General features: G+C 41.3%; 1 protein-coding gene and 1 long non-coding RNA gene across 2 annotated transcripts in view; one reads left to right on the forward strand and one right to left on the reverse strand.

The window, feature by feature from the left end:
* itsn1 (intersectin 1 (SH3 domain protein)) overlaps nt 1-13,687 on the forward strand; it is a gene marked incomplete at its 3' end in the record, with an annotated part of 74,609 nt that extends 60,922 nt beyond the window's left edge. The window contains 15 exon segments of the mRNA XM_080740540.1: nt 737-858; nt 4,611-4,717; nt 4,948-5,049; nt 5,332-5,413; nt 6,317-6,415; nt 7,918-8,001; nt 8,977-9,060; nt 9,733-9,864; nt 10,607-10,687; nt 10,829-10,950; nt 11,486-11,568; nt 11,933-12,016; nt 12,213-12,277; nt 12,944-13,052; nt 13,539-13,687. Coding sequence (XP_080596666.1) covers nt 737-858; nt 4,611-4,717; nt 4,948-5,049; nt 5,332-5,413; nt 6,317-6,415; nt 7,918-8,001; nt 8,977-9,060; nt 9,733-9,864; nt 10,607-10,687; nt 10,829-10,950; nt 11,486-11,568; nt 11,933-12,016; nt 12,213-12,277; nt 12,944-13,052; nt 13,539-13,687 — 1,505 coding nt within the window.
* Nucleotides 13,688-17,403: 3,716 nt separating this feature from the next.
* On the reverse strand, nt 17,404-19,721 carry LOC308296832. The gene is made up of 3 exons (XR_013962639.1): nt 19,077-19,721; nt 18,341-18,449; nt 17,404-18,042 (listed from the first exon to the last, which is right to left on the reverse strand). It is a non-coding gene; the product is annotated as an uncharacterized lncRNA (long non-coding RNA).
* Between the last annotated feature and the right edge of the window lie 139 nt (nt 19,722-19,860).

Raw genomic sequence — 19,860 nt, forward strand, 5'->3', positions numbered from 1 at the left:
ATGGTCATATACAGTAATGTATATATGTGCAGTCTCAGGCACATTATGACACTAACATAGTAGATTATTTGAGAACATGCTGGAATCACATACTGTAATAAAGTGCACATTCCTGATGAATACCTTACAGTACATGCCTTGCTGTGTTGCTATGTTCACACATTAACGTTCAGCAATGTCACAACCCCAGTCACTGATGTCAGGTATGTATTAGTGTGGTATGTATTACAGTAGCTTTTGTGAATGTGACCATTGTCGACACTGGCCAGAAGGGGGTGGGAAAGGTGTCTGTCTCCGGGAGCATGTCCCAGACAGACATCATCACATGTCACACTGCTAGTAACAACTCTATTTGTGTTTTTACTGCAATTGTCTTAATACATTTTAATTGGGGTTTACTGGGGGGAAAAAATCCATAAAAGAGAATTGTCGTGTTGAATAATACCATGACACCGGTAAGCAGATGCAATGGTAGCCAAGAAGTGATTTGTGAATTTGATCTGACAGTCAGTCTATCTGTGTCCGCCTGACTTTATGGGGCAAGGATTGTATATATACCTGCATACACATGAGTTTCAAAACCGCTTTAATTATAACTTCCAACCGCTGTCGACACCGGTTGGAAACGGGAAAGACGCAATGATATTCATGTACACCATCCTGATAACTTTTGATTGTTTTGCTTTGCTTTTGACTTGATCTGACATTTTTCCTCTGGTCTCTGGTTGTGTTACAGGGTGTGCTGACCTCCACCTGTTGGACATGCTGAGTCCCATGGAGAGGAAGAGACAGGGATATACGCATGAACTCATCGTTACTGAAGAGAACTATGTCAACGATTTGCAGCTGGTCACAGAGGTACGGTATACACCAGGGTTTCTCAAACGTTCACATTTCAAGGTCTCCCCTTGACTCTGACAGTTAGTAGAGGACCTGGCTAAGATATGTATGCGCTTAATTTAGGAGAGAATATCTCAACTGTTCTTGGCTAATATGACCCCAAGGAACAACTTAAGAACTGTGCGAAATTCTCTATCCGGGGCGAAATACCCGAAAATGACCACGCCCTTTTAAAAATGACCACAACTTCCAACATGGCTTTATCTTCTAAACCGTTGGAGCTACACATTTTCTGAAGTGCTCAACATGTTCAGAATACCAATGTTTAGGGGGACATATACGTGTGTAACATTTCTAATTTCAATATTTTATGACAAAACAACTAAGAAAAGCTAAAAACGGTCAACTTCTTATTGTCCAGGGCCTTAGGGAATTTTTTTGCACTAATCAGTGTAAAACCATCAAACTTGTCCCAGATGTAACCCAGAGCATGCTCTAATGATTTAGGAAGGGTGCCCAGCGACTCTTCAGGGTCATCATTGTGGCCAAATCCAATATGGCCGCCATCTCAAAACAGTTTTGGCTCTAACTATTGAAACAGATGAGCTACAAATGCAAACTTGGTGTCTATTTCATGTTTTTTGACCATTAGAAACATGTTGGGATGCTTGTCTTTATGTCTGGGTGTATCTGAAAATGTATTTTACTGTACCTTACTTAATCTTTGCCACCTTTTAGCAAACATTGTGTCTATTATATGCTTCTTGAGCATTGGAAACACAAGGGTAGAGCACTAGAGCACTCTAATTAGCTTATTATTACTAGTAAGATGCCTCAGGGCGACAAGCGACCTCACCCTAAAGGGCGAGGTCGCGCCATGTCTTGGCCATCTGGCCACTGATGTATATCGACCAGTTACCCATATATGGAGACCCGTGGTACCCGTATATGGAGATCCATGTACTTTATATGGAGATATGCTGTGAGAGCGCTTACTCAGTTATTTGTTATGTGAAAGTCCTATGATGTCTATGACATCTGACATCATACCCCTTTATGCCCATAGATGGAGATCCCTGTCTGTAGAACCAGCCACACAGATATGGGCTGTCTTGACCATCTGTCTTGGCCATATATGGATTCCGTTAGTGTGGTATGTGGCCGATGTGGCCTCCATATACTGTATGGGCATGGGCATGGGTATGAGCATTCCCATATGAAGTCCTGTGAAGTCCTTAAAGGAGCTATAGTCAACTTTTTCATTGTAGGTGTACATCCTAGTCTACAGACTAGGATGTAAACAAAGTACGGGCCCTGTAAATGTAAACAAAGGGCCAAAATGATTATTTTATCATTATTTTACGCTTTTTGTGGTCATTTTTTAATTGAAACACATATATGAAGCTTATTTTTTTATAAAATATTTTCGAAACATTATTTTTATTTTAGCATCCGTTTTTCAAGAAAAAGTTGACTATAGCTCCTTTAATATGTTGCCTGGTTAATAAACCAGACTGCACTCAACACCACCCCCTGGCGGTAGTGAAGTGTGTGATAGAGGCTGGCACCGCCAGGCAACTTATTATGGGCTTGGGCTTAATATTGATGACATCAGGGAACTCCATATATGGGCATAAAAGGGACTCTGTTTGTGTGACATCACAGTGAAGCCAGGGCGTGACGTCAGAGCGGCAAAGCCATTCTGTTAGAGTGGTTCCCCTGACATCACAGTGATGTCAGAGAATTATGTCAGAGCGGCAAACCCATAGACCGTAAAAAAGTGTACACGTCCAGACGTCCACGCATCCAGATGGATGGAGTCATGTGAAAACATACTACACTGCGGCCTTCATGACATCATCGTGATACTCGTGATTATTACATGTATCATTATGTAACAAAGTTTCATCCAGATTGAGTGTAGAGTTCTAGGAGTGAGTTATAACTGGAGAAAACAAACAACCTATGTATCTTAGATGCTTCTTCTCCTTTCGTGTATCATCGTCCGGTTGGCAACATTTTAGAAAGTAACAAGAAATTTTAAGATTTCTTGTTACTTAGGGGAGGCCATGGGGCTGGCTGTCGTCTTCTCCCCTTTGCTGACGTCAGCCTAGGCAGGGTTTGAACCACACACCTACCGTATGAAGGGCTGGGCATATGCACTAACCACTACACCAACGTCGCACCTTAGATGCAATTTTATTGAAACAATATAAGAGTAGACACAGCCAGTACAATATTGTGTAACAATGTTCAGCAAAAATGTTGTATATAAACGTCATTATCTTTGAAATATGCAAATTGGTTCGGACCCACCCAATCATAAAGATAAGCATTCCAACATGTTTAAAATGTCCAGAAAACATGAAATAGACACCAAGTTTGCATTTTGTAGCTCATCTGGTTCAATAGTTATAGCCAAAACTGTTTTGAGATGGCAGCCATATTGGATTTGGCCACAATGATGACCCTGAAAAGTCGCTGGGCACCCTTCCTAAATCATTAGAGCATGCTCTGGGTTACATCTGGGACAGGTTTGATTGTTTTACACTGATTAGTGCAAGAAATGTCCCTAAGGCCCTGGACAATAAGAAGTTGCCTGTTTTTAGCGTTTCTTAGTTGTTTTGTCATTAAATATCGAAATTAGAAATGTTACACATGTATATGTCCCCCTAAACATTGGTATTCTGAACATTTTGAGCTCTTCAGAAAATGTGTAGCTCCAACGGTTTAGAAGATAAAGCCATGTTGGAAGTTGTGGTCATTTTTAAAGGGGCGTGGTCATTTTCGGGTATTTCGCCCCGGATAGACAATTTCGCACAGTTCTTAAGTTGTTCCCAGGGGTCATATTAGCCAAGAACAGTTGAGATATTCTCTCCTAAATTAAGCGCATACATATCTTAGCCAGGTCCTAGACTAATACAAATGGAACCAAATGGACCCGTTAGGGTTCATTTGGTTCCATTTGTACACTGCCAGAGTTACAGACTTGTACAGACTTCAGACTCCCCTAAAGGAACCCCCAGAGACCCTGGAATGCACTTTGAGAACCACTGGTAAACACAATCAATGTACTGACAAAACTGGCTAACCATCAGTGCAGAAAAAAAGCATGCCACCTTAACCACTTAAACCTGATATACTTTGTTGACCGGGATCCCCCAGGGGTCTATACTTGCCTGGTCCCCTCTTTTTTCCCTCTCTTCAACAAAATGGCAGATCTATAAGCTCACAACTCATTGTGAGCTAGTACATCTGCTATTTTCACAGAAGTTTTACCTACAGAGGGTATGCATCATATGCCACTCATCTAGACTGAGTGGCAAAATATAAAGCAGCATGAAGCATTGGAGTTTGGAAGCTCTCGTTGGGAAACTCCTCCTGACTCCTCATGACTCCTGCTGACTCCTACTTTTTTGCCACTCAGTCTGCGTTCCCGCATAACTTCCAGGTACATCTGATGTCACACGCATACCCTTTATTGTGACATACCCAGAATAGGGATGCTGTGCACTGTGTGTGCTCCCACTTCCCAATGCACTGGAAACTCGTTAAAAAGCCAAAATGCTATATATATGGACAACCCTCATCAGAAAGAAAGGACTGAGAGCGTATACAAAGCCCTGTTCTAGGACATTAGAGGCATGGATACTCTGCTACCAAAACATAACAGATTTATTTATGTATTTGTATTCCCAGAAACAAATGTTCGGACTGGTACAAATAGAGTTAGGGCATGCTTTAAGGTCTTTGCATGTGTTTGTGTGTAGATCTTTCAGAAACCTCTGTTGGAGTGTGAGTTGCTGACAGAGAAAGAAGTGGCGATGATTTTCGTCAACTGGAAGGAGCTCATCATGTGCAACATCAAACTCCTCAAGTAAAGACACAAATTCACACCGTATGCACAGAGCAATAAACTATGCATCCAACTGTGATTGGAGTTGCTCAAATACAAAACTGATGCACACTGGTAGATATAAACGTGGTACACTTATACAATTAAACTGATGAATTGGGTTTAAATTGGGTTTATTGGGATTAAACAGGTACAGTATACATTCTCACAATGTCAAACTGCTAAAATATTTGAAATGACCGTTGTTGCAGGGCTTTGAGAGTCAGGAAGAAGATGTCAGGTGACCGGATGCCAGTGAAGATGATTGGTGACATCCTGACCAACCAGTTGCCTCACATGCAGCCCTATATCAGGTTTTCTGTCAATAATTGTATTCATTGTATCCTTCATTTTGCCCATTAACTATTATATTAGCTTTTCTGTGGAAGCCACTCAAATAAAAAGAGAAAGTCCTTGATTTTTTTTCTCGCAATTGCCCATTTATGAGAACTGTAGCTTCTAAGAAGTCTTGCTAGAAACAAAACTCAGAATGCAGAGGTATAAAGTCAGAAGAAAAAAAAGCCTGGTTTGGGACTTTTAGTCAGTGACTGAAAAGGCCTTCCATGATGTAATAATCAATGCTGTCTTCTGTTCAGGTTCTGTTCATGTCAGCTGAATGGAGCCACGCTGATCCAGCAGAAAACAGATGACAACCCTGAATTTAAAGATTTCCTCAAGGTACTGTAGATTGCATGCACTAAACATGCACTCACATAATGTATTTAGATCATTTGAGTCTCATATTGAAGTGATGGTGATGAGTCATGATGACTATGGTTGGAATCCTTTGGGATTTTATTCCGATCGCCAAAATAAAAGCCTGGGTTTCCGAGGCTAGGATTTTGCCAATTCCGATTCCTTAACGGTTCCCTTTAACGATTCCTATGTATTCCTATACCTCACTGGTTCTTAGAACGGTACACATTATTGTGTATCATTATTTTATGCTTTAACTATTGAAAAATAGCAGATATACAAGCTCACAGCGTTGCGAGCTTGTAGATCTGCTATTTTTGAAAAATCGTGAAAATTAGAATTTTGACCCGATTCTATAAGTGTCTTTTGAATCCTTCTAAGACTTTTTGAAAAACCTATGTTTCTATGTCAGCAATCTGGCTAGCCATCGTCAAAGAAAAGGTCCTTTTCACTTAAATGGGGCTCAGTTAGCCTGTTCTTGAGAGACTATTATGTCAGTGGTTCTCAAACCTTTTCATGTGAAGGACCCCCAAAATGATATGCATTTGGCCACGGAGCCGCATCTCAAAATATTTAGTTCCAGGGACCACCCAGAAGCAAAATTTGAGTTACAAACGTTCGCTTTGAAAATACATATAGTCAAAGATTTGCACACATTTTCACGTCTTTTTCAAAAATAGTAGATCTACAAGTTCGCAGCGTGGCACTCGGTGCCGCGCTGTGAGCTTGTATATCTGCTATTTTTCACTGGTTAAAGAATTCAAAACTTCTAGGCCTAAATAGTGATGTACAGGGACCATCTGGGTTACTTGAGGGTCCGGATCCAGACCCTAGTCATCATCATGACATGTGTGGTGTGTACGTTTCTCTCTGTCTGTCCGTCAGAGGTTGGCCATGGATCCCAGGTGTAAAGGAATGCCTCTCTCCAGCTTCCTGCTCAAACCCATGCAGAGAGTCACGCGCTATCCTCTCATCATCAAGAACGTATGTATATAGCTGTATACCTCCCTGTAAAGCACCTTTATTATTTCACTCATCTCGCGGAACCAGTGGTGGAAAAAAGTACTGACGTGTTTTATTTAAGTACAAGTATCAATACTGCAATATAGAAATACTCTTGTTACAAGTAAAAGTCTGGAATTCAAAATGTACTTGAGCAAAAGTACGAAAGTGTTGGCATCAAAATGTACTTAAATACAAGAAGTTAAAGTAGGCCTACAAAATGTTTGAAAATAGCAGATCTACAAGCTGACAAGATTTTAGATCGTCTATTTTCAAAGAGCCTATGTATAAAATAGGGCTAAAGTGGTTTATGTATGTTTTGTAATAATACAATACAAGTAATTAGTAACTAGAGTTTTCAAATAAATGTAGTGGAGTAAAAGTAGAATATTTGGATCCGAGATGTAGTGAAGTAGTAGTAAAAGTATTGGAAATACCTCAAAATTGTACTTAACTCATTGAGTGCCTATCCCGAATTAGTTCGGGATATATGATCGTATCACAGGGTGCCTATCCCGAACAAGTTCGGGATATAAAAAAAAAAAAAAAAAAAAAAAAAAATTGAAAAAATTTTTTTTGAATATTTTTTTTTTTTTTTTGGACCCCATCAAATCTGGTGAACATGATTTCAATCGCGATTTTGCATGTTCCACCCCCATACAACCCCATCTAACATACAGGGCAGCCATGTTTGTTTACATAACATGTAAAACATAATGGCGATTATCTCAAGAATGCCTGAACGGATTTCCAATCGGATTTTTTTGTTTGAAAGCTGTGAACAAACTGCACAAATCCACTCCAATGCAATCCAGGATTGCATTGGATTTTTCAGAGCTCATTCTTCTCTGTTTTTTTCCCATGCATGAGGTGTGCAAGGTTTAATCATGGCTAAGTTGACGAAAATAAGGCTTCTAAAATGCTTGGTAGCCAATAGCTAACTTCAAGCTAACTTCATCCTCTTCCTGTACATGCAGTCATGCACAAAGGAAAGTGTTCAGGCAAGTCATGGCTGCAGGGCTTCTGCATATACCAGCATATCTCTATGGGATTTTCTCTGGCCACTGGGCGCCCTCTAGTGGTGAAAGGGGTGGCACTAAATGAGTTAAGTACTGTACTTAAGTAAATCTAGTTATTTACTTTCCACCACTGGAACGTACACAGAATTGTGTCAATTTGTATTTAGGATACGGTGTCAAAATAATGTTAAGTGGTGAGATGGATGGGTGGACCGCCTGCATTTTCAGAGCCTGTGTTTATTTTAACGATCAAGGAATCGATTGTGTTCTGGCTTGGATTAATATACTTTAAAAGGTGACTATTTATCACAATGAAAACTGATTTGTCAAGGTTTTAAAGAAAACATACCATACCAAAGTATTAGTATTTTGCCAATGATGCAACAAACCCGTGGCCCACAGATTGAGAAACAGTGATCTATCTTTTCACGCTGCATGTGTGCTTTGGTCTCCCATTGATTGTAGATCTTAGAGAACACTCCAGAACCCCATCCAGACCACAGCCACCTGAAGGCTGCTCTGGAGAAAGCCGAGGAGCTGTGCTCACAGGTACACTACATGTACACACACGCACGTGCGCACACACACATGCACACTAGGGCATTCACGAATAGCGATTTTTAGTATTCGAATTATTCGACCTCAAAGTATTCGAATAGTCGAATATTCGTCAAGACCGGCCAAACTGTCAAATATTAAGTAAGCAAGAGGCGAATATTGTGAAAATAGCCGATCTACATGCTCACAACGCCTCGCGTTGCGAGGCGTTGTGAGCATGTAGATCTGCTATTTTCACAATATTTATCTGCGGAACCGAGTCACATTAAATGTAATACCTACAATTCCAAGTGCTTGTCAGGGTGGGGGTCCCAGTTCAAATATGTTTATTTTGGGTGTCATAGCCTTGAGAACCCCTGGTATAGAGCATTAACAAATGCATCCACCATGGGCATTGCCAAAAAAAAAGGCGAATATTCGACTCCGGTGAACAACGTTGAATAGTGACTTTGATATTCGAATATTCGAATATTTGGTGAATGCCCTAATGCACACACACACTCTCTCTCTCTCTCTCTCTCTCTCTCTCTCACTCACTCACTCACTCACTCACTCACTCACTGGTAAGTAATAGTAACAACTTAAATGTTCGTCTCTATACAGTATGTGTCTTTGAAGGAACTGTTACTGTGTTCCCAGTATTTTTGTGGATGCCATGTTTACCTGTGAAATCAACTTTATTTTGTGAATTCCATCTAATCAATCTAGTAGAAAAGTAAAATCCCTAAATTCAAAGTCATCATGGATAAAAACACGAATCGACACTGTGCCAGTGCAGTGTATTGTTTTTCAATTCCCACCTCTGTTGGTTAAGTAATGAGAGAGTGTCTGGAAAAGAGCTGAATGCATTGATATTGATAGTATTGAGTTTTACTGATATGGTATATTGTTTCTGCGTGTGCGTGTGCGTGTGTGTGTGTGTGTGTGTGTGTGTGTGTGTGTGTGTGTGTGTGTGTGTGTTTCAAGGTCAACGAGGGTGTCAGGGAGAAGGAGAACTCGGATAGACTGGAGTGGATTCAGGCTCACGTCCAGTGTGAGGGACTGTCGGAGGTAATGTGCACACACACACACACACACACACACACACACACACACATTGAATACTGTTGAAAACGCAAACAGGGGGGGGGGCACGGTGGTGCAGTGGTTAGCACTTCGCCTCACAGCCAGAAGATCCTGGGTTCAATTCCCGCCGGGGGAAGCTGCGGGCGCTGGGGGCGTGTTCCTCCACCCGCGCCATCAGCACCCACACCCTAGGTGAGGTTGGCGATGGGGCCTTTCTGTGGTGAGTTTGCATGTTCTCCCCGTGTCTCCTTGGGCATAGGCCCTCACACAAAAACATGCAGTAGTCCTGGTTTCTATACTACCTCCCCCTTGCCAGCCGGGTGCTCCCCAATGTCCCCTGGCGCGGCAGGGGGAGAGCGGAAACCAGGACTACAGGTTAGGTAGTCACCGGGTGAGAAAAATGGGTTGCAAAAATCGTGGGATAAAAAACATAAAAAAAAGAAAAAAAAAGAAAACGCAAACAGAGTGGCACTTATGATGGCCAGAATCACATCATGTACTGAAGAATTCTTTAATCCCGCAAGCTGAATTCCGTTTTCTATCATTTGAATTGCTCCTTTGTCAACTTTCTTTTGTGTATGTAGACTGGAAGGAGAAGAAGCCCTGCCATGGTCATTCTAAACATTTTCCAACATCTGTCCTTGTCTGTCTCTACAGCAATTGGTCTTCAACTCAGTCACCAACTGTCTGGGTCCCAGGAAGTTTCTCCACAGTGGCAAGTTGTTTAAAGCCAAGAGCAGCAAAGAGCTCTACGGCTTCCTGTTCAATGACTTCCTACTTCTAACACAGGTTGGTGTCATCGTGGATTTTTACATTTGTATTAGACCTAATACTGCCCAATTGGTCAGACTTGAGCGCAGTGGGGGAGCAGTTAACTGTCTTGCTCATGGACACCTCAACACATTGCTGGGGCCGGGAATCAAACCCGATATTGTAGATCAGGGTTCCCCAATAGGCGGCCCGCAGGCCATTTGCGGCCCGCGGGGGGCTACCATCTGGCCCACACCAACCCCAGTAATAATGGTGGTATAAGAGCAGCAACAACACTAGTATATCGTCGTTGTCGGGTGGAAATCTCGTATCTCCAAATTTGTAAGTTCTTTCGCAAATCATACAAGGCCGTCGCACAAAAGTAGTGAAAACAGCAGATCTACAAGCACACAACGCCTCGTACCGCGAGGCGTTGTGTGCTTGTAGATCGGCTGTTTTCACTAGTTTAAATCATTCTTAATATGATAAATTCAAAACGAACGGTTTTGGACATACAAGATTTTCACCCGATAACGACGAAAACTGTTGCTGGAGTAGTGGGAACGCCACCGTCGCCCCCTGCAATGTTGTGGCCCTCGGTTTGGTACCCTAGACATAATTCGTCCCTTGGGGAAAACTAATTGGGGAACCCTGTTGTAGATGGATATCTATTGCAAAGAGTGCACGTTAAACATTATGTGATTCCTTTGGGAGACAGACTTACTTATGAATCCATCTCAAGGGCCATTACATGTCTATATCATCTCAATCTCTCTCTCAGGTGACAAAGCCTCTGGGTTTTTCTGGCTGTGATAAAGTCTTCTCCTCCAAAACACACCTACAGTATCGCATGTACAAGACGGTAAGGGAACACTTGTTTCTTTCTCTCTTTAAATTACTTTACGGCAAACCATTTTAAAGCCCTTTCAACACAAAATGAAATGGCTCCATACAAGGCAAAGACATGATTACACACGATGTGTGTACTGTCTCGCCCTTCCAGCCTATCTTTCTAAACGAGGTGTTGGTGAAGCTGCCTACAGACCCATCAGGAGATGAACCGCTGTTCCACATCTCTCACATAGACAGAGTTTACACTATCCGAGCTGAGAGCATCAATGAACGGTAAAACATGACAAACGCACACAGGCATAGAACACAGGCATAACCAAGAATAACTTGATGGCAATAATTTGTGCATATGATTGACATGCGTGCCTAGTGCCTACATGTGCAGCATGACCAAGTACATCTCAGTAACCCTCTTGCATGGAAACGCCAACTAGAGGCAGAAAGTAGACCTACAAATCCCAAACAGAGATTTGAACAACTTGACTTCAAGCAGCAAACTGTGATTTTCAATTCAGATGCAAAACTGCACATGAATTCATTTTAGGATTGAGTAGGAATGGCGTCATAGCATGTGCTTTACTTAAAGCAACAATCCATATGTAGAGAGGCACAGTAATTGCAATAATGCCCGAATTACAATAAAGATGGTGGCATATATTCTTGTGTGCAAATTGGTGCTCCATCTGCTTCAAAGTTCTATTAGCATTATTAACCTTGTCAACCACTCAAAATCCTACCTGAATACCCCACTCTTGGGTTGAATCTCATACGTATGTGTGTGTTTGTGTGTGTGTATCTCTGTGTGTAGAACGGCATGGGTTCAGAAGATTAAGGCAGCATCAGAACTCTTCATCGAGACGGAGAAGAAGAAGAGAGAAAAGGCCTACCTAGGTATCTCATCCATCCCTCCCTGCATCTCTACCTTTACTAACTACAATATTCTAATACCACTTGCACGTCTCTCTTTTATTTGAAATGCATTTTTTTTATTAAAACAAACGTCCTAACTGCTTTGCATTCCTAACTGTACTGAACAATTACTGCACTGCGTTTTAATGCCATGTTCATTTAATACTATCCCTCTCACATAAGCAAATAAAGTAAAGTAAATATCTAGAACAATTGTAGGGCATGCTGTTACATTAGGTTACTGCATAGTGTGTCGACTACATACTCACAACCTCTCCCTGTCTCTCTACTATCCTTTATAAATAAAGCTATAAAGCAACAATTTAGTTCCTTCTGTTTCTCTCAGTTCGTTCTCAGAGGGCGACGGGTATTGGCAGACTGATGGTCAACATTGTGGAGGGAATCGAACTCAAACCCTGTCGTTCACATGGTACGAACACACACACATGCTGTACGGCACATACTTACATATAAACAGTACATTCCCACCAGCATCTCTACATACATGAGCCTCTTGTAATGTTGTTCTGGTGTCTTGAATGAGAATGGCCGAACAATCACAAAGCCTGTTAGTATTACTGATGACAGATAACCTGATAACTACTGAACTAAATGTGTGATTCCAGGGAAGAGCAACCCATACTGTGAGGTGACCATGGGTTCTCAGTGCCATATCACTAAGACGTTGCAGGTATTCATATTATCATCATTGTTATTCTAACCCATTCTCCTTCTGTGACTACATGAATCAAATAAAACATGAAACAATGTCTGAGAATGCACTGTTAACCATTAAAACTGGGAAAGCATCAGTGTCATTTTAGATTTTGGCTACAGTATATATAGCAGATGTGTTGGCTATTCAAAGAATAGCAGATATACAAGCTCACAGTGTGTCACTTCGTGCCATGCTATGAGCTTGTAGATCTGCTATTTTTGAGAAATCGTGAAAATGTGTGCAAATCTTTGAATATATATATATTTTTTAAAGCAAACATTTTGAACTAAAACTTTTGTTTCTGGGGATCCCTGGGACAAAATATTTTGACATCGGCAGCCAAATAAATTTTGGGGGTCTTTGATATGGTAAAAGTTTGAACACCAATCTTATAGCTCAGGATTTAAAATCGGCCTCAGGTCTTAATGGGTTAAAACGGGTTAAAATGGGTTCTCAAAATGGATTCCAGGGACACTGTGGGTTTCTTTAGGCTGGGGGGTCTAAATTGACCCATACAAGTCTGTAACTCTGATAGTGTACAAATGGACCCGTACACTGTCAAAGTTAAGGGGTGACCTTGACATGTTAAAGGATAATTTAGTATATGTAGTCATTTTGATGTTGTTAATGTTCCTCTAGGACACATTGAATCCTAAGTGGAACTCCAACTGTCAGTTCTTCATAAAGGACCTGGAGCAGGACGTCCTCTGTGTTACTGTGTTCGAACGAGACCAGTTCTCACCTGACGGTCAGCACACACACACACACACACACACACACACACACACACACACACACACACACACACACACACACACACACACACACACTCCAGTCAGTCAGTCACTAATTCACTCACTCACTACTCACTCCAGTCAGTCAGTCAGTAATTCACTCACTCACTCCAGTCAGTCAGTCAGTCACTCATTCACTCTTCCACCAAGTGCAGTCTTGTTATATTTGTCTTGGCTGTTCATCCATCCATTCATTAGATTTGATTAGATTAATAACCATGTAAAGCATCAATTACACATGCACACACACACACACGCACGCACGCACGCACGCACGCACGCACGCACGCACGCACGCACGCACACACACACACACACACACACACACACACACACACACACACACACACTATACATAACATTTGTTGTTCACGTAAAGGTATTTTATCTTTTCCATTTCAAATACCAAGGGGAATGAACACTCTCTTTATATCCTCCAGACTTCCTGGGCAGGACAGAGATCCGATTGGCTGAAATAAAGAAGGATCAGGGCTCTAAAGGACCGATCACCAAGCGGTTGCTCCTCCATGAGGTTCCTACAGGAGAGATCGTGGTCAGGCTCGATCTCCAGCTGTTTGAGGAGCCATGACAACAATGCCGGACTGGGCTGGACTGGATTGCACCGCTGCTTAAAGAAATTTAAGATTAGACTCCACTCCTGGACTCAACTGGACTAGATTAGACTGGACTGTATTTTGTTTTTGTTTTATGTTCTAGTTCTGTTTATCTTTACAGGGTGTTGATAGTGTTTAAAAAAGAGTCGATCCTGATTTATATGTGCTGCGGCGTGTTGTGAGATTGTAGATCGGCACACAGCACAGCTTGCAACAAAGTATAAATCAAGTCTTTATTCTAGCTTTGGTCAGTTGAGGAGGGCATTGAGTATTCTAGACCAGATCTAGTCTCTGTGATATTGATCATTTGCACTGACAAATTTGATTCGATGCCAGCCAGCTCGGCCAGCAACTGGGTAGAAATTGTAAAGCCTCTTTAAAAAAGACAAGAAATGTCATTGGTTCGTAAGCTCCACAGTTTTGCTAACTAGCTAGTAACACCCCGTGGAGAGTGAATGACCTAATCTTGTCCAGTCTGGCCTAAATTTTCTTTATCCAGTCATTTTATTTTTTAGTCCAGTACAGTATTCAATTCAGCTCAGTCCATTCCTTTCAGTTTTTACGGTTTGTTTTTATCTGTGTTCTGTTCCTCTTCTATATCTGACAGTCTTATCCCACTCTCACCTGTGTGTGTGTGCTTGTTCGTGTGCGTGCGTGTGAGAGATATGGCACGTTTTGCAAAAGAGTGAAAGAGGGGTGGGGGTATGTTAGTTAAGGTACAGTTTGATGTTCTTTTTCTTTTTTCCCCCTTTTTTAGTCTTAACCAAGACTGTCTTCAAGTTTTAACTTGTCAATGAATCAGCCTTGAGGTTCTGCAATTAAAGCGACCTTTGACATTTTGAACTTTATTTTTAGTTTTGTCATAATATTGTGGCAAGCACTCCTGTTGTTTCATTGAGTAACATAAGCTAATAAGCTATTTATTTTTCCATAATGTGACAATTGTGTCCGGTGAAGATAAATAGCTGACTACAATTCAAAATCTCTATCACTTTTAACTGAATAATAATGGTGGTTATGACCATCACAATTATGCTGAGATATTAATGAAAGGGACCAGGAGTGACGGTTTGAATTGAGGTACTGTACAGAAAGACTTAAGGTACTGTACAGAAAGTCTTAAAAGTGTTTGTTTCTGATGTGAGAGCTAGTATTTTAAGGTGAATACTGTCACATGACTGAACTACAGTTACATTATTACAGTAGGTACTTTGCTGCAAGGCAACTGCCGCTAAGCGTACGACTAACTTCCCCGGACTGTCTTTCTGTGGCAGCTCAGTGAAAGTAAATCATTATTTTATGTTCTATTAAAGACAGTGATGTTGGAATCAGGGACCAGGGGGAAAAAAACAGGACAGACATTTACCAGTGACACTTGATTAGTTAGGTAGAGTTTTACTTGTAAGATATTATAGTTACTTAGTTTGCCATTTAGTCAGTTATTTTAATTAGCTCTCTGGGTAGCTGGGCCATTTAAATGGCATGGCTGCATAACCTGCTGTGGCACCATTGAGATGACTGAAATATATCAGTGACCACTCACTGTCCAATCAACATTTTTCAAGATTCAGCTGATCACAGTAGTTTGACCATCAAGGATTACGTGTATGTGTGTAAGTGAGAGAGAGAGAGAGTGAGTGAATGAGTGTGTTTGTTTCCCCAAATCCAGCTACTGTCTGTAGAATCTGACAATGACGATGGATAATGATGTTTATGATGAAGAAAATGTCTTACTATCACCAACCCCCTTCTGTATCTTTCTCCAGTATTCCAGTGCCCCTGCTATCTTCAGTCCTCACTGTACTAACTTAAAACAGTTTAAACCCGTTGCAGTCTACCAGGTTGTGTATAATACTACTGCTATGAGAGTTAATATATGAACGCTAGGGGGCGATAGAGACAGCCTGTTAATTATCACTGTAGATGATGTATGTTGTTGTCTTTCCATGTTGAGAATAAACTTCAGTTGGACCAAGACTGCAGCAATTATATGGCCTCATATGTGTGCATGCAAGGTTGCAGAAAGCTAAACATTTTTAATAGGCTACTAGAAGAAACTGAGGTAGGTCACACTGTTCTTGTAGGCTGAAAGGTGTTTCATCCATTAACACAAAGGCTTGTCTGAATAAAAACACAGGTTCTGTACACTGGACAGTGACAATAAGTTACTTTTCTTGATAATTAAGCATTTTATTTTTTGGGGAATCAAGTGGAGCATTGTTCATTTGTGTACATTGTGAAAAGAAATACTGTGCTTAATCCCAGCCAACCGCAATTTATTTATCTCTAGTTTATCCCCATTAGAAGAGGATTGTGATTCAAAACAAAGTTTAAATATTGAGATGAGTTTCTTCACTGAAACATCCTTATTTAAACTCCTCTTCAGTTTTCAGTTCTTTACCTGCAAAACATTTTCTACTTCAGAGTCTACACCCCAATCATAACACCACTCCGCCACTTCATCAATTGCTCCATGTACCATTCTGATTACTAGATCAGTGGTTCTAAAAGTGAGGTCCAGGGACCCTCAGCGCTCCTTGAGGGGGGTTCCAAAGGACCCTCACTCACAGGTCTGTAATTCTGAAAAGTGTTACATTGAGTTATGCTGTTGCATTAGATTCCTGTTGTACACCCGTCCTGAAAATGTCTTTAACCACTTAGGCTAAGTCCTTTATACTTCATTGACCAGAGTCCAGTGGTGGAAAGTAACTAAGTAGCCTACATTTAATTAGGTACTGTACCTGTCTCGAGTACAATTTTGAGGTATTTTAACTTGACTGGAGTATTTTCAAATACTTTTATTCCACTACATCGCAGACAAGATTTTGATTATTACTAAACATCCATTAACAACTTCAGCCCTATCTATACATTTCGGCAATTTGAAACTAGCCTAGCCTTAAGTATATTTGATGCCAATACTTTTGTACTTTTACTCAAGGAAAGTTTGGACTTTTACATGTGGCCTACATTGCAGTATTGATACTTTTACTTAAGATGATCTGTGGGTCGGTTGTTCGAATCCTGGCTCCTCCTGTCCACATGTCGAAGAGTCCTTGGGCAAGACACTGAACCCCACATTGCCTCCAATGAGTCGGTCGGTGTTAGATTGCCACCATTGGGGTGAAGTGAGGACGCTGTCGTCCACTGTTCGCCGCTTCACCTCCCAACGTATGAATGAATCATTGTAAAATGCTTTTTTATTAAAAAAGCAATTAATTATTAAAACATTAGTATTTTACCAACACTGACCTGAGTCCTCCTGGGATCTTTAATAGACCACCTCAATTTTTCCCTTTACACCAAATACCTTTGCTAAAAATAGCAGATCTACAAGCTCAACTAGATCTGTTTTTGCTGAATATGGACTTGAAAGATAAGTTATTGATGATACATTTTCCATTTCTCACAATATATATCGGATACCTTTACAAATGACATGCACAAAACACAAATACACGAACATATTAATATTCAAAATTGGTTGTAAGAAGAAAATAAATAAGGGCAATTGTGGGGAAAATAAACATGCAGTTGTAGGAATTGCAAGAATGAATGAATGCAACTTCTATTTGAGCACGCAGGACGACGTGACTCATTTATTTCACACTCAGTCATATTTCTGGCAGTTACAAATCTATGTAAATCTGTAAAATACAATGGAAAGTATATGTCATTCCCAATGTTTGATCCATTTGTATGTTAGATTTACATACCTACATTCTTAGGTCCATTTCAGTCCCACATAGCTAAACCAAAGTCCTTTGCACACCTGGTTTTAAGCTCAGGGACAGGTGCGTTGGTAGAGCAAACGTTAACCAAACAGAAAATGTCCCACATAGGTCCCACCTACCATGAAGTATGGAGCCCAGGTGGTGAAGGGGGAGCTGAAGGCAGTTCTGTTGGATCATGATCTGGACCGTGGACTCTCCACTCACCCCATAGAGAACGGGTGGGCAATTATTGGTTGTTTCTCTTCTCTGTTCAGTGAGAGAGTCATGTGATCCGTCTCTGATGAGATATGTAGCATCCAGGCCGCTGACGGAAAGGCTTCAGTTCTGCATCCCACAGAGCAGTGGTTCTCAGGAGTGGATATCAGGGACTCTCTAGGTTCCTTTAGGGAGATCTAAATTGACCCCCACAAGTCTGTAACTCTGACAGCATACGGGTCCATTTGGTTCCATTTTGTATACTGTCAGAGTTTGAGAACCACTGCCACAGAGGACTGTCGCGTGGTGAATGTTTCAGAAACCTTTCTTCCTTTTCTGGAGAGGAGAGCAGCCAGTTCCTCCACTCCTCTGAACCCCGGTACAGCACTGCTTCAGGTGGGCTGTGGGGAAAGAACAAGGCACACAAACATTTACTCAAAAATATGAAAGCGTGTGTTCAAGAGGTCCCCAACTCCCCGTCTAAGTTTAATAATGTAGAATCACAATCACTTTAACCATTAATATTAAACATTAATAATACAAATTACTTTGACAAGAAAAGGTTTGAGAATCACTACCTTAGAGCATTACACATTGGAGCATTAAGACACACATTAACACATTTGAATACAACTTTAAAGAGTTAGGAGAATAAGAATAAGTTAAAATAAAACAGATAAATAAGAGAAAGATACTCACAGTCACAGTATAGGTTGCAGAATGGTGGCTGCTGTCATCTTGGCTTGGAGTGGAGAGTCTCCAGTTCCTCTGCTGCTTTGAGGACTGACACAGCACTGCTTCAGATGGGCTATGCATGGGGAAACATGACACACAAGGTGAAATGTAATGTTGAATATTTTTTAAACATTTTAACATCACAAATCTTTGCCTGCAGACAAATCCATATCAATTTGTGGGTCTTTGACATAAAATAGTTTGAAAATCACTGCCTATAAGCTCTTGGGCCGAGTACAACTTGATAGGTTGCTGGGTCTCAAAGTGTGGTCCAGGGACCCCCAGAGTTCCTCGTGAGGGGGTGCCAAGGTGTCCCAAGCTCACAACACACCGCAACGAGTTGTGAGATTGTAGATCGCCTATTTTCCTACTTTTGTGTGACAGAATGACAAAGTAGGGCATTCATTTACGAAAAACCTGTTTTGAAATGTTTAAGTATGATTTTATATGACTTTTTAGATATGAGGTTCCTGCCCAAGAGCAACGATACACAGTACAGTAGACATGTCAAATGTACAGAGAACAGCAAGAAAGACATGCAGTCAGAAAAACTAGAGCTGATCTATAAAAGACAGGACCCCATAGCTCACAAACCTGTTTCCTTCACAGTCAAGCTGTGTTCTGAACACATCATCAACAATACTAAGGAAACATTGTGATAATGACTCACATAACATTTTATATAATAGTTATTACTTACTGTACCAGGCTCTGGTGGCTCCAGGAGATTCCATTTCATGCTCAAGCCTTTCCAGGAGTGGCTTCCAACTTGCACATCAGGTGTTGTTGTGGCTGGTGTCTCCTTGGACATCTGCTGGAGTGCTTTGGTTTCTTGTGATGATTTCCTGTAATATGTTTGTTTTAACTATGGATTGTCCTTAGTCTGACCCCTAACCCTTTGAGCTGTCTGGCATGGCTGGACCTACCAGGAGAGCTCTCCAGGTTACAGGGTACACAAGCCCCTCCACCAAGCGTCAAGGTGTCAATCCGTGGGAGGAGTCCAATTTAGTCCTTCATTGCCAATTCCCAATTATTGTCCCCAAGTGACCTTCAGTCCCTGTTGCTGGCACCACCCCCCGCAGGTGGGGAGGTAGAAACTACTGTATGCATCCTCCCATACACACTTGCCAGTAGCTTCTGCCGTGCAGCAAAAAGGACAGTCACTTGATCCATCGCCAGCTTAAGTTCCCACCCGTAGTCAATTGAAATTGAATTGAAATGTTGAAGTGAAAATGTTAATAGAAATTTATAATTGAAATTTTGAATTGAATTGTGTTTGCCAAGCTGGGGGCACCACTGTGCTGGTATTGAACCCAGCTTTCTGCTGCAGTGGTGAGAAAGAGGGGTTTACCTCTACCACACCCCATAGGCAGACAGACAGACAGACAGACAGACAGACAGACAGACATGCAAACGCTCAGGCGCAAGACGCTACCTAGAGCCTGGCCCAAGGCCAGTGACCACAGGCCAACTGACTGGTGAAG

Source organism: Nannobrachium achirus (genome assembly GCF_963921795.1).
Source record: "Nannobrachium achirus genome assembly, chromosome: 13".
Classification (NCBI taxonomy): Eukaryota; Metazoa; Chordata; class Actinopteri; order Myctophiformes; family Myctophidae; genus Nannobrachium; species Nannobrachium achirus.